Source organism: Miscanthus floridulus, chromosome 1, assembly GCF_019320115.1.
Source record: "Miscanthus floridulus cultivar M001 chromosome 1, ASM1932011v1, whole genome shotgun sequence".
In the NCBI taxonomy this organism is placed as follows: domain Eukaryota; kingdom Viridiplantae; phylum Streptophyta; class Magnoliopsida; order Poales; family Poaceae; genus Miscanthus; species Miscanthus floridulus.
Genome location: NC_089580.1, coordinates 16,278,661 through 16,293,295, shown reverse-complemented (window position 1 = coordinate 16,293,295; position 14,635 = coordinate 16,278,661). Strand labels below are relative to the sequence as shown.

General features: G+C 41.8%; 1 protein-coding gene across 1 annotated transcript; it reads right to left on the bottom strand.

The window, feature by feature from the left end:
• Positions 1-6,546: 6,546 nt before the first annotated feature.
• LOC136474267 (probable sugar phosphate/phosphate translocator At1g48230) lies at positions 6,547-12,864 on the bottom strand. The gene is made up of 9 exons (XM_066471857.1): positions 12,475-12,864; positions 11,661-11,768; positions 11,413-11,444; positions 11,286-11,336; positions 10,375-10,436; positions 10,012-10,273; positions 8,142-8,407; positions 7,941-8,035; positions 6,547-6,854 (listed from the first exon to the last, which is right to left on the bottom strand). The coding sequence occupies exons 1-9, from the start codon at positions 12,556-12,558 to the stop codon at positions 6,678-6,680; spliced, it is 1,137 nt and encodes a 378-aa protein (XP_066327954.1). The 5' UTR covers positions 12,559-12,864; the 3' UTR covers positions 6,547-6,677.
• Between the last annotated feature and the right edge of the window lie 1,771 nt (positions 12,865-14,635).

Here is a 14,635-nt window from a genome sequence, read left to right as displayed (position 1 = left end):
GTAATATTGTGAATGATCATTCTCTTTTAGCATGACAGTGCATAAAATATTCCGTCAATTTTGCCAGGTTGAAAAGTGTTACGCTCAACCTTCACTTATTGAGTTAGAAAACCCCACGAAGAATGTTCAACGAGATACAGAAGTACAGTAGCTATATCATGAACTGCGTCTCATTACCTTTTTGATGCTCCAGAACTAGATTTGCCCTTATTTGCCTTTTTCTTGGATGTAATCTCCGCGCTTGTTGATGCTCCAATACTAGAAATGACTTGGTTATCCTTACTCTTTGTACTTGTCTCCAAATTTTGGCTAACATGGCAAAAGTAAAGTGCTTCAAAACTTGTAGGTTGTTGTGGGAAAAAGTGAGACAAAATCATGAGCTAACCTTGGTGGAAAAGACATAGAAGTTGCTGGTGCTTCATTGTCCAAAGGCACAATGGATGACTCTACTGTTTTGGTTTTCTTTGCCTTCTTAGGTGGTCCTCTACATGATAAAGAAGAAAGTAGTTACAATCTATATTATGCCAAAAGAAAAATGCAATCAACAATAAAGTAGTTAGCATGTATAGTACCTCACAGCCATCATAGCAGCAATGTCCTCTGGATTACCTTTCTTACAGTTGTGCCAATGATGGCCATAGCCTGTATAAATAGGGCACTGGTGCTGGCCTTTTTTCCTCTTATTATCACTACAGCCTTTGTACCTCTTAGTTTTTGGCCTACCAACAGTTGCTTTCAATAGAGGTGGATGCATGAAAAATCCATGTGTAGATTTAGGCCACTGGCGTTTGTCAGTCATAGCAGGGATTAAGTGCTGATATGCTGCTCTAAACTTGTCAATAGAGTAATACATGTCTACATACTTCTCTAGAGGAGCATTGTGAAGTGATGTGATAAATGCTACTACATGTTTGCAAGGAATGCCAAAAACTTGCCACTGTCTACATGAACATGTCTTATCTTGTAAGTTGACAACAAACCTAAAGCCAGTACCCCCCAATGCTGTAACTTCAGCAACTTCTGAGCATTCAAGCACCTCCAAGTTTAATTCTCTACTCATTTCTTTCAGTTTCTTAATTATGCAGGGCAGAATCCAGCCATCTAACTTCATTGCTATTTTCTCCTTTGGTTCCACTTGATCATAAGCATTTGCCTTAATTTGTCCATTAAGTCATCCAAGTTCAAGGACTTGTGGTGCTTAATCCAATTGTTGAAGGACTCAGCCAAGTTGTTGGTTACATAATCAACCTTGGAAATGGTTGAGAACTGACTCCTTGTCCACAGCCTAGTGTGCCACTTCCTAAGGTAATTAGTAGCACTTGGCTTTGCTGCCTCCATTGCAGCCTAATATTTCTCAAACAAATATGGGTTCCATGAGTATGCTGCTGCCCAAAGGTGGTCATCAAAAACCTTGCCATAAAATTTTTTCTTAAAATTGGACACCAAGTGAAACATACATTCCCTATGTTCTGCCTCTGGAAACACATCACCTACCCCTGACATCACTGCTTGGCCAGCATCAGTGCATATGGTTAAACCCCTTGGTGATCCTATGGCCTCTCTAACTCTCTCCATGAACCATTTCCAATTATCATTTGTTTCAGAATAAAAACTCCAAAGCAAACAGGAAATAACCAATTGTGGCCATCAACAGCTGAAGCACTAGCTAACTGCCCCTTAAATTTGCCTGTCAGGAAAGTGCTATCTATTGCTAAGTATGGCCTACAACCACTTATGAACCCATCAATGCATGGTTTCAAGGCAAAGAAAAAACTTTTAAATCTAATCTTCCCATTTATCGTGTGATGATCTATCACTACTACGCTATCAGGGCAAGTGCTCTCAACTTGTGCCTTAAACCTATACAAATTGTCAAAGCTGTTGTTCCAGTCACCATAAATATGCCTCAATGCTAGCTCTTTACCCATCCACACCCTCTTGTAGTGGACACTCACCTTGTAGTGTTCTTTAAGCTTCTTTTTCAACTCCATTGCACCAAGTGATCCATCCTCAATGAGCCAGTCCTTAACTTTAGCACATACCCAATGCTTGGTGGCATTCTTGACCTTCTTCTTCCTCCTTGTACTGAGCACTAATGAGCATATGGGTTCTTCTTCACCTACAAAAGATTAACATCCCTATTAAGCTACACCAACATAACATAATAAATATTTAGAAAAAAAATAGAAATTATTTATGCTGAATAATTACCACTACAGTGCACATATCATATGTTGTAGAAGCAGGTAGTCTCCATGGGCAATTATCTTCCTCCTGCCTTGAACAATAGGCCCTGAACCTAGATGGTGCACTCTTCTCTGTGTTATACTCAAATTCGCGTTTGATTGCATGCTGAGATAATGCAATCTTAAACTCTGCCATGCTAGGATATGTTGAGCCAACTACCATTGGAGGGTCTTCTTTATTATATTCCCTATTTGGAATATGTTCTGCCTCATGTCCTACCAACTCTTGGTCATCCTCTAATTCAGTCCCTGACTCAATCTCTAATTCATCCTCATCCTCATCCTCATCCTCACTCTCAACCTTTTCTTTGTTCTGATCCTTATGCACAATCATAGCCATATTTGTATCTTCACAAGGTATCTTCTCTAAGTACATGACCTCATCATCAACACCTACATGCTCATTCTCTGGTACTGGGTTGCAAAGGTACCTATCCTCATCTTCTGCAACATTCTTGGCTGCAGCCTGCTTTTGCACATCGCTATGCCACTCTTTGATGGGCTCAAATGGTTTAGAGGGATCACAGTAAGAAATGAACATGTCGACAACCTTTGTCTTTGAATTTTTCTCAAACATAGACAACAAATCTTGGTCAGAATGAACTTCAGGGAATTCTTTCATATCATGGTCATAGTACTGAAGATGAGCTACTTCCAAATAACCTGGCGGGTACTTCTCTATAATCTCTTCAAGTAAATCCTTATAGTTTGTCAAATCTGAATCAATAGTTATATCAAAACAGAAACACCTAAAATCCTTTCTAACTTTCTTTTTGTTGCCTAACAGTCTAATTTCTAGCAAATATGTTGAATTTGGATCCATCCTGCAAATGAAAAGAACAATCTAAGGAATCAACACTGCTACTTGCACATCACTTTTGCACTGCTTAGATGAATCGAAGGCTAGCACTCACCCTTCAAAGAGCCAGCCTGGCTTTGTGCCAGCATTATCAGGCCCTCCATGGTCCCCTAAATCCCGCCCGAGCGTGCTGCCTGGATTTTGAATACAAGTCAATGAAGCTAACTAACAACATGTATATGTTCTAGCTGTGAAAAAGGAAAGGCAGATTACGTGGCAATTTCTTAGAGATCCTTAGTTGTAAAAAAATGGGACACCTTTTTTATTTTAAGAAAGACCACCTTGCCTGGCTAGCACCATTCTCAGACTTTCAAAATTCTAAAAGCACTCATTACTAGTGTGGAAAACACAAGAATGAAAAGCAGCGTGCAAATAGGTACGTACTTCAGACATAAATTCTGTGTTCAGCAAGCCAGAGTGGCAACAATATATATGTGTTCTCAGACTTCAGAGTTCTAAAAGCAGTCATCACTAGCGTTTCTCTCATGACAGATAAGCAGAACAATATTTCAGACACAAGAATGTAGATGACAGGAGTTGCACGGGGCAACCAAGCACTTGTGTGACAATAGCTAAATCACTAGTGAGTGAGTTTGCAAAACACTAAAACGAAGGCCAGTTTGAGCAAATGGGACTTAACACAAGAAAATGACAGTATTCAGATAAACACTCTGCGTTTCAAAAGAAACTCAAGGGTAGAATCAAAGATTCAAATACAAGAATACATTCTACAGATCAGATCAGCAAGCCAGAGTGGTGACAATATCTGTATGTTTTAGTTGCAAAAAATAAAAGGCAGATTACGTGTCAAATATTTGAATCACTAGGGTATCTCATGGTCATGGGAGATAAACAGGACAATATTTTACTAAAGCCCGTGAGGATATATTACCATTGGACCAATTGAATAATCCATCCATCAATTGACCAGAAATATATTTATTTTTTTGATCAAAAGAATATAAATAATGAACCAACAAAACAACAGATGAATGTAGATGACACGAGTTGCACAGGCAACCAAAGTGACAATAGCTGAATCAGAGCAAATGAATTTGCAAAGCAAGATAATTAAAGGCAGTTGAGCAAATGTGTACCTGCTTTACACATGATAATGGCAGTATAGAGACATAAACTCTATGTTTCAAAAAGAAACTCTGTGGTAGAAGCAAAGATTCTATCCAGTGATATAATGCATTCCACTCTTCGAATCAGCAAGTTAACTGACAACATATAGAAGAATTTGTGCAAAAGACAGTACCATTAGGGGGGCTCGCCGCCGCATCTACAACCAGGCCAGGGGAGCTCGTGGCCGCCGCTGCCTACGCAACCCGCTGGGGGGGCTCGCCGCCGCTGCCTGCGCGCGCCGCTGGGGGGGCTTGCCGCAGCCGCCTGCGCAACCCGCCGGGGGGAGCTCGCGGCCGGCGCTGCCTGCGCAACCCGCTGGGGGGAGCTCGTGGCCGCCGCTGCCTGCGCAACCCGCCGGGGGGGGGGGGGGGGGGGGCTCGCCGCCGCTGCCTGCGCGCGCCGCTGGGGGGGGGGGGGGGGCTTGCCGCAGCCGCCTGCGCAACCCGCCGGGGGGAGCTCGCGGCCGGCGCTGCCTGCGCAACCCACCGGGGGGGGCTCGCCGTAGCCGCCTGCGCGCGCCGCCCGGGGGACCTCGCCGCCGCCGCCAAGCCCCGCCCGAGGGAGCCGCCGGCCGGATCCACATACTCCCCCGCCGGATCTCCTTCCATCTCGCCGCCGACGGCCGGCCACCGCCAGGAATCTCGCCGCTCGCCGCCGGATCGAGCCTGGGACAGACGCACGGGAGAGAGGACGCACGGGAGAGAGGACTGGGAACCGCACGCACGGGACAGTCGACGGAGGCCAATTTTGCCCTAATCAAAATATCTGACAGCGTGTCCCAGGCTCTCTGACGGAAGAAGCTACCGATCGGACGGTAGTGTCATATTAGGGATGAAAGTTCAAGTGAGTGTCAAATAAGGAACGAAGAAAATTTTAGGGTCAAAAAAGAAACGACTCATTTTTCCAGTGTCAAATAAGAAATTCTCTCATTTTTTTTCGGCTCTGTTATACAAAAACAGCTCTAGCTCCTCCAAGCTCCTTGCAAGGGCCAGAGCCGAAGCCCTGCCAAACGAGATCATAGTCTAGTGTAGAAGGTTAAATATGGGCTTCAGGAATTTTGTCTTTTAGTGAACATGAATCTAAAATTTGTCATTTTTGTATCAATTTTTCAAATAAAAATTTGTATCTCAAATTTTTTTATGTGAGCACATATTTATATGCACCATGGATGTGTCAAGTTTCAAAAACAAAAGTTGAGTGGTCAGAATACTTTTTTTAATTGGTTTCTAAATTTTCACCCGGCAGGTGTATTTTGCCGGTGCAAACCGGGTCTGATCGAGCGAAGGTCTTGAGAGGCCCTCGATAGTGTATAAAGTCAACCTTTAGCAGAGGTGACGTGTTTAAGGCTAAGTTATTGTTATGTATAACTGTATAAGATCTAAATAAACTAGCGGAACGAACATATTAGTTAAAATAAATATAAATCCTTATTTTCTTGTTTTCGTTATCGTATATGGCAGGCAACAGTAACATATAAGCCTAAGAAACTAGCTTTTTGTTCCAACCCCAAGCCCGTGTTTGCCAGCTTTGGTGCTTTCCTCAGCCAGACAGCCTGCCACTGCAACTAGAGGTCGAGACTTGAGAGCTCTTAACTAGTGCATGGAAACCTATAACTGCAGTAGCAGTAGCAGTATCCAGTTGTCCATGGCAAAGCTCTATGTTACCAAAGGGGTATATCACTCCTTTTCAACAGTAACGGTAGTCCAAGAAAACAATAGCTCAACATAGTGCAGGAAATAGCTCAACATCTCGGCTTAGTGCAGGAACGAAGACGGTATTGCAGTAGCTGTTTCTAGAGTCTTGCATCATCTTCATATACTAATATACAAGTCCAAGTCCAACTTAAATGGATGCATGGAATATGACATAACAGGAACACACGCCACACGCCATAGTAAAACTGCACTTACAATTAGGGTATGCAGCAACAAGGCAGCCTGCAGTAGGTAAAAACACATTAGAGTGACCTACGTCTGCTTGTAACAGCAGACAACAGCAAAATTTGCCAGATTCACACTTGGTAATCCGCTCGTACTGAAGGCAGCAATGACAGAACAAACTAAAAAGGAAACACTACAATTCAAATTAGAGCCTATGGAGTGCTTTACAACATCTACAGTTTAACACCATTTCCATATGCTTGGTTTGGTTAAGGAATAACTATAGCCAACACATGGGCTGACGTGTTTCTCCAAATACTAAGCAAAAGTTCTAACCTATCTCTTCAACTTCTCTAATCCACCTATAGGTATCTCCCCAAAATATACACACCTAGCAAAAAAGGTACATCAAGAGGAGACATCCAGGTGTCATGGTATGAGAAGAGGTGCAACTTGCAGGAGCTTCTGAAAACATATTCTTTTCCACACATATATCAGCACCTCTTTCAGATTCACCGGAACAAAAAGATGTGATGGTCAACCCACAAAATAGGTAAACCATGGTTATCTGTTAATGAAGCTGCCTGTTTGGGTCCGTGTAACATAGGAAAGGCGTGCGGAAGGGATCAAAGGGGCTTCCTCATCAACTGCTGCAGCTTCTGATGCCAGGCCTCCAACTACAGTCACATCATTGTTGTCCATGGAATTGTCAGGCCTGAATATACTTAAAGACTTCTTGTCCTGCACGTAGAATTAGAAAGCAATCATTTACCACTTGCATTAAACATGAAAATCTAAATAGTTTGTTAAAGAGGTATAGAAGTAGTGTTCATGCTGTGCTGTCTGGTGTCGCCCCAAGCTGTGCTGTCTGGTGTTGCGTCGTCGTGCTAGTTGTTAGTTGAGTTGTTATTTTGGTCGATTCGACCAATTTGGAGCAAGTAGTAGCATGAGTTGATAGTTGTCCAATTGTTGTACCAAAGTCGTGTAGGTGAGTGGTGCACTCTTCTCGGTTGTATGGTTTTTGGGCCCAGTTTCCATTCAAAAAACTGGGCGGGCACTTGCCTTTTTTTTTCTTCGTCTAATAGAAATCGCGGCAATGCTTTTGCCGTCCTTTCTAAAAAAAGTAGTATTCATGACAGACAAACGCCAAAAGTTTAAAATGGTCAATCTACACTTATGGAAACCTACGTTGAAGAAACAAAAAAGTGCATGCTATATGTGTATTGATACTCCTTTTGATGGGATCATGTATCTTAATATAAGATGGTCTTTAGCAGAGTAGGCTTAAAAATAAGCTGAAGAAGCTGGAGATAAGAGAGGTAATGCATGAACTTCTAGGAGACCATCAGGTTCTATGCATTTCATTTCAGAGGCGAGTTATGTTGAGAAATGCTGTAGCTAGTAATGATTGTATAAGCAGGTCTGCTCCAGTTCTGTGACTTAAAACTGATGTAGAACCTTTTATGTCCTATTACAATGCATATGGACTGGGGCAATGTCTCTAGAACTCTAAAAGAAATGAAGGGAGATGAAGAAAAGAAGCAACTCTAGTTCAAAACCTTTTATGCCCAGTGCTTACAACAACATAATGCTCATGGGCTCATGGCTGGGCCAAGGTGATAAAATTTTCATAACAGCAGTGTTTTAACCACAATGAAAACAAAGTTTCGAGAACAGCTAAAAGGTAATGAAAGTGAAACGTGGAACAACACTCATCTCACTTATTTCTTTGAAACACTTATACATGTAACATATCTCCGGATAGGCACAATAAACAAGGGGAGTACTAAACATTAAAAAAAATAGCAGCAAGGAACTTATACCAACCTTTGTAGCCCTATCAGAATTATTATCTGCTGGAAGCTGGTTTGCTTTGACATCTTTCATCTTCAAATAATTGTACAGGACAACACCGGAGAGCGCTACACGTAAAATTAATGCTAGTTAAGGAAACGAATAATAACAGGCATACATAATATAAAATATCAACATGTTGTTCGAGATGCAAAAGAACAACTACATAATTACCAACTGCATATCCAATTATGTTGAGACTTGTAATAACGGATTCAGGGAAGATAATAGTTGAGAGAGCAATAAGTATCCAGTCCTTCAGAACACCAGCAACTCGAATGGTGACAGCTCCAGTTCTTCCAATAACTAAGAATATGGATATGTTCAATGCGAATGCAGAAAGTGCATTCAGGAAAAATATTGAATAGTTGAATTGAATTTGAGACACGTCCATTTCTGGCTTTTCCAGCAAATACCATGGAATAAACAGGAAGATAAAACTGCATAAAAACAATATAATCAAGAAACGTCAAGCAGAAAAAACGGAAAGGTATATTAAAGACACTTAGATTTTAGAACATGAAATAATTAGCTCAATATTAAAATGAATTGTGTTACAACCCTAAACTAGAATACCTGCACTGAAAGAAATGCTACTACCATAAAAGATAAAGCACGGAATATTATTCAATTATTCAAGGATATCTTTTAGTGCAGGCATTCAATCGTTTAGAGTTGTAACCCAGTTCATTAATGTGCCATCACTTATTTAATCTATCACAAAATTGAGATATCTGAATTGCCATGATCAATTCAGTTTGTACCCAACTTGGACAGCCAAAATCCTTTTGTGATCTATAATGCATGTGATTGGATTTTGAAAGATGAAGACAATCTTGCAAAACCATGCTTTAATTGAGTCAGTACGAGATCGTGTAGCATACTAGTGCAGAGGTAGCACAACTATCATATCATTAACCATGTTTTTATGAATGTGTCCTAGAAAGTATACAGAGATAATATATCAAACTACCATCACAGAAGAAATTCAGCTAATAAGCCTTAGAATAAACTTGACTACCAATTTATAACTTATCAAATGAATGAAAGAAAAAACGCCAAGAAGCACAATAAAACGGATAAAATAATCTGTGTACTTTATTTATAACTTATATTAAGTCTGAGGTCTGATATCTTAATTGCGGATACATTCAAACCAAATTGTCCTTTCAAAGCACCTCTAAGAAGATTCACATGGGGATCAGTCTAGTAAAACCTCAACACTACAGTAATTTGGCATTGTGATTTGAAACCTCGAGCAAATGGGATCTTATGTTCATTGACAACTATTTTTTCAAGAAAAGAATGACAGTGAAAGCACCTCTTGACTTTGGCTCATTCATTAATATTGACAACATATTGAACTAAACCATCAAAGAGGCTGAAGGCTCCATAAGGAAATCAATATACATTCCAAACTACCTCTTTTTCCATCCAAATTGAGGCGTTTCAAAATTGAGGCATACCCTTGGAGTACAACATATGCTTCTACAATCACTTTGGGGAGAATTAAGACAATGAGTACAAAAGTACAGTTACACTATGCACTGTTATAGGAAAACCAGTTATACTACAAAAGTGTTTCCAATTACAAATATAGGTTACGAAAGTAGCTAGAAAGTCCTAGCAATCATCTATACTGCACATATAAAACTTCATAGTGAAGCCTTTGTCAAGGAACAGGTTCATCCAATATATTATTAAAGACAACCGGTCCACAATCATATACGCTAAACAAAATACCAGCAATATTCATTCACTTTACGACATCAGCGCAATGAACCCAACTGTGACTATAGATTTTTCGCAATACAGAAATCACATGGTTAATGATACCGTATCACAATGACTAAACCTAGCAAACTTCTTGAAATTATAATGACTACGCATTTTCAAGGCTTTATCAGTGAAGCATTTTCAGATTTTCTTCTTGTAAAAATAATCTGTAAAAATATCATAATATATCAATATCACTAAACAGTCCTTGTCAGAAATTATATCAATTAAGAGAGCCTTTAGAATATCAGAATACAGTTTCTAGTACCTGCAAGGGGCTATGTAATACAAGCTTGTAATAGGATTCAGGGTCAAGCCCTTCTTTTGGAGAAGGACCTGAGTTAGGACCAGCCTGAGGGCTTCCGCAAAGATACCAGTTACTTGGTATAACGTTCCAATCACATTAAAGTGGATCTCACCATAAGATGAAACTACAACACCAACACTGACCAATACCATGTTCAAGAAGAGATCCCATCTTAATTTGTCAGTACCACATAAAACAGCCATTATAAATGTTGCTACAGGCACTGCATTTCAAAGAAACTCGAGTCAGTACTCAGTATCTATTGTATAAGCTCATGGATGGATCTTTGTTAAGTAACATAGAGGGGGTAGCATGTGGACGCACTCAAGGCCTTGAGCATCTGAATGAAAGCCACGGAAATATACAAGTACGCCGTGTTGCCAAACCTGAAAAGGGGCCAGCAAAATCGATGTGTGAATTATAAGGGAAATATGTGTTTTCCACATCTCATTTAAGAAACTCTAAAGGAGCACAGAGAACATGCACAACAAGGCATACTAATGGGAAATTAGCAAAGTGTAGTTCAATACTAATGCCAGAAGCTAACAAAGTTATAATTGTACAGGTAATTTGCAGACCAAGGATTGAGGTACTGCAATGCACTGCAAGGTGTCATCTAGGTCACATACAGATGGAGGAATAAATCTTTTTGAGTAAATGAGGCATGTATTTTTGTCGTTGTTGTGAAGTTTGTGCTTTATAAAATTCTGGAACAACAAACTGCTACATCAATGCATTTCTGTGCTGATGCGCCTTTGATAAAGTTATGAATAAAAGCAACCAAATCAAGCAAAAGTCCATAATGGAGCACTCCTGCATCTAGCCCAATAATGGAGCACTGCATCCATACAGTAAGCTAGCATAAAGAAGCATGCTACTGAATTTCACCCACAATAACATTAATAATTTATATATGTTATATTATTCTAGCCTTTGGTATACCATACTAGCAGCTACCAGGTAAATGGTTCAAAAAGGCATGCCCATAAAAAAAATTAACCTCAATTAGATCTGCAAGCAAACTCATTAGCAACAGTGCAAAGGAAATCAGCCAGCAGCACTGCAAGTATCATACTGTTTGTGCATGTTTATAATCAATTTAGATAAGATGTTTTACCATTTCATGCATGCTTGAATAGGCATATTTTGAATTTTGATACAGGAAAGTTTTATACATGTCCTTGCAACATATAAGAAATGAAAGATCAAGACCACATTGTAAAAATTTAGCTTACCACAGACTTGAAGCGAAGAAGGCACTAATTGGAATTACACACGTGGCATATCTGCATTAAGGGGGACAACTGACCAAGAGTCAAGACTTATACATGTAGAAAGGGAAGAATAAGTGAATGTTCTTACATATGGAAAGTCATCTTGACAGGTGCAACAACCTGCATTACAAATAATAGAAAAACAAAATCCATCAGCTCCAGGAATGTAAATCACATTACCAGAGAACCTAACAATCTAAACCAAAGATGGCAATCATAATATTATCTGTGTATGTTCTTTCACAATAGCAATGGTTACTTGAAATAATAATGTAAAGTCACTTGGTTGAACAGGAACATCATAAGAATAAAGGAAAATGTTGCAGAGAAGCCCACCTTAAAAACTCGGACAAGGAAGAATGTCACGATTCCAGAAAATGCCATGTGAATCATTGTAAGCGTGATAGGGAAAGGGAATTTGAAGTACTTAGGAGAAAGGACCCACTGCAGTCAAAAAAAATTTGAGCATTAAGTTCACAATCAAAGTCCAGATGAATCAAAAATACATGCATATAAATCACAATGCCTGCAAAATTCTGACTCAGTGTTTTCAGCACGCCAAGTCATATTGGGAATATGCTTAGAGGCACATTGTACCACAGATTACTGATAGTGACAGTGTGCTGTAGAAAAAACCTGGTTCACCTTACTGCCCTGTTCATTTGGACTGGTTTGGCTTATAAGCCATGGCTGAAAGTACCGTTGGCTGATTTAGTGTGAGAGAAAAATATTGTTCGTTGGCTGATAATCCATGGCTTATAAGCCAGATACGAACAAGCGCAGCGATAGCTACAGCTTTCAGGTCCTATAGAAAAAAACCCGGTTCACCTTACAGCGATAGCTACAGCTTTCAGGTCCTATAGAAATCAAAACGTTGCAATAGACCGTTCACCAACCTAATAATCCTAACAAATATGACCAGTCAAAGTAGAACCGTGATATCAGAATCACATGAACCACACTACACGCAAAACACTAAGCCTGCACACGGATACAAATGCTTCGTAAATCAGCTGGATTTGGGGCAAAATGGACATCAGTTTTCACCACCCACTACACAACGAGTGCTACCTTGCTTCACCACCACTCTACCGCAATGGAAAACATAGGGGCGCGCATAAACCCGCATTGGAAGGAAGCAGAGCCCTACTTTGTTGAACAGGATGACGCCCGACGAGAGGCAGATGTAGATCAGCAGGTAGAGGTAGGTCAGCACGAGCTGCCTGCTGATCATCTTCGCCGCGCCCCCCAACTCGCCGCTCGGGGACGGCGGCCGCTGGTTGGACGGCGAGTGGCTGGCCGCTGGCGGCTCCCGGGAGGTGGATGCGGAGGCGTCGGCTGGAACGAATCACAGATCGGAGATGGAAGTGGAACGAGAGCGGCGGGGGATGTCGGGCGAAAGGGCGAGGCCTAGTGCGGTGGGTTTCGAGATCCGCTGGGCCGTTGGATGGGGATCCGATGGATATGGCTGGATTGATCGCCCGATCGCAAGGATCATCAGTGTGCTGTGCCTGTGTCTGTCTGTCGAACAACAAAAATATGACGGACTAAGAATAGTTAAAGACTATCACGCATAATTGTAGTACCAGTGTGGTAACATGATAGCGTCTACGCTAATATAAGAAAATGCTCCCGTTGTTTTTGTTTTTTCTATTCGTCCGTTTCATTGTTCACATGTGAATTTTATTCATCTGACCAAATGCATTTATAATATTCTAATTTTTGCTTAGTGCGGTTACGTGGTACTATAATCGCCTCTAATCAGGCACCGATATCTTTGACATCTTTCGTATTTACACCTTAAATTTCAACATATAATGTGCTATGTATAACTCTTGAAGAACAACCTTTTAATCCCAAAGTTCCTGAACATGAATGGTAAAACTTTTCATTCTTTGATACTCTAATAAAAAGCTAAAATTTAAAATTGTTTGACTTTTCAAAAATTAAGCAAGAATTACACATATTTTTAGAGTATGTAGTGTTCACTATGTATTAGGCACGTGTCGGGTTCAAACCCGGGATCCCTAATGGGCCTGCTTCAGCAAAAGCCCGGCCCAGCAGACAACATTGCGAACGACGCGTAACTCCTGGACCGGCCCAAAAACCTACCGAAAGGCCAGAAGAGCGATCCAGTCTCCGACCGAAAGACCTAGCCAAGGAGGGGCGACGCTCGCTTCCCACTCCGACCCGCTTCTCCGACTGGAAGGCCTAGCCAAGGAGGGGCGACGCTCACCTCCGACTCCGCCCCGACTCTCCGACCGGAAGGCCTAGCCAAGGACAGGCAACGCTCGCTTACGATTCCGACTCGCCTCTCTGACCGGAAGGCCTGGCCAAAGAGGGACGACGCTCGCTTTCGACTCCGACCCGCTCCTCCGACCGAGAATACACCGAACCTCTGCTTGCCGCTCTTCTCCGACCGACGCGGTCGGAACCGACTGGGAACGACCGGCCGGGGACGCCCGCTCGATGAGGACCCAAGAAATCAGGCGGAGCAGATAAGGTAAGGCGCTCAAGTCAAAACTGCAATACCGAGGACCGTACCCTGCACACCTACAGAACAGTACGGTCAGGTCATGTCAGAAGGGTACTTTATAACCTTCCAGACATGTCAGAACACGAACAGTGTTGTGGGCGTCGACATTTGTCCTACAATATGGTAGGCGCCGATATTTGCCATACCAGAAGAACACGATGGAGCCTACCACATGCATCTGTGCGTCAACAGTATTGTTGGCGCCGACAAACCGTCTTATATCCGATGGCGTGGGCAACAAGACTAGGTAGCACACACACTCTCTCACACTTATAAGGCCATCCCCTTAACTTATAAAAGGGGATGCGCTTCCTCCTAGGAGGAGGATCGACACGATGGACAAAAAACAACAGACGGATCATTCCGACTCACCCTCTGCTAGCTTTAGACATTCTAAAGCTACACAGAGCACACGTTCGAATACTTAGCGCACGTAGGAGCTCCCGTCACTCTTGGCCCTTCAGTCCAGAGTCCGACCAGACCTCTTACACCCCCCCCCCATCTTACTCCCACTCGTTTGTAACCCCACAGCAAACTTTGAGGATCTAGGCTCAGGAATAAAGTCACCGACCGACACAAACTGGACGTAGAACACATTGCCTAAACCAGTATAAACCCTCTGTCATTGAATGCTAGGCCACATCCAATCACAACATACGGCAAAACGACAAATATTTACTTATTGGTCACTTTTCGCACGGACAGTTGGCGCCGTTCGTGGGGAGGACACCGTATGTTAATGCTTTTTGGCCATTGGATGGCCCACCTTTCCACC

Coding starts and splice junctions, on each gene's coding strand:
- LOC136474267 (XM_066471857.1), bottom strand. CDS start 12,558: ATGATCAGCAGGCAGCTCGTGCTGACCTACCTCTACCTGCTGATCTAC. Junction 11,769..12,474: donor GCGTCATCCTGTTCAACAAA/GTAGGGCTCTGC, acceptor TTTTGACTGCAG/TGGGTCCTTTCTCCTAAGTA. Junction 10,437..11,285: donor TTCTTCGCTTCAAGTCTGTG/GTAAGCTAAATT, acceptor GCCCCTTTTCAG/GTTTGGCAACACGGCGTACT.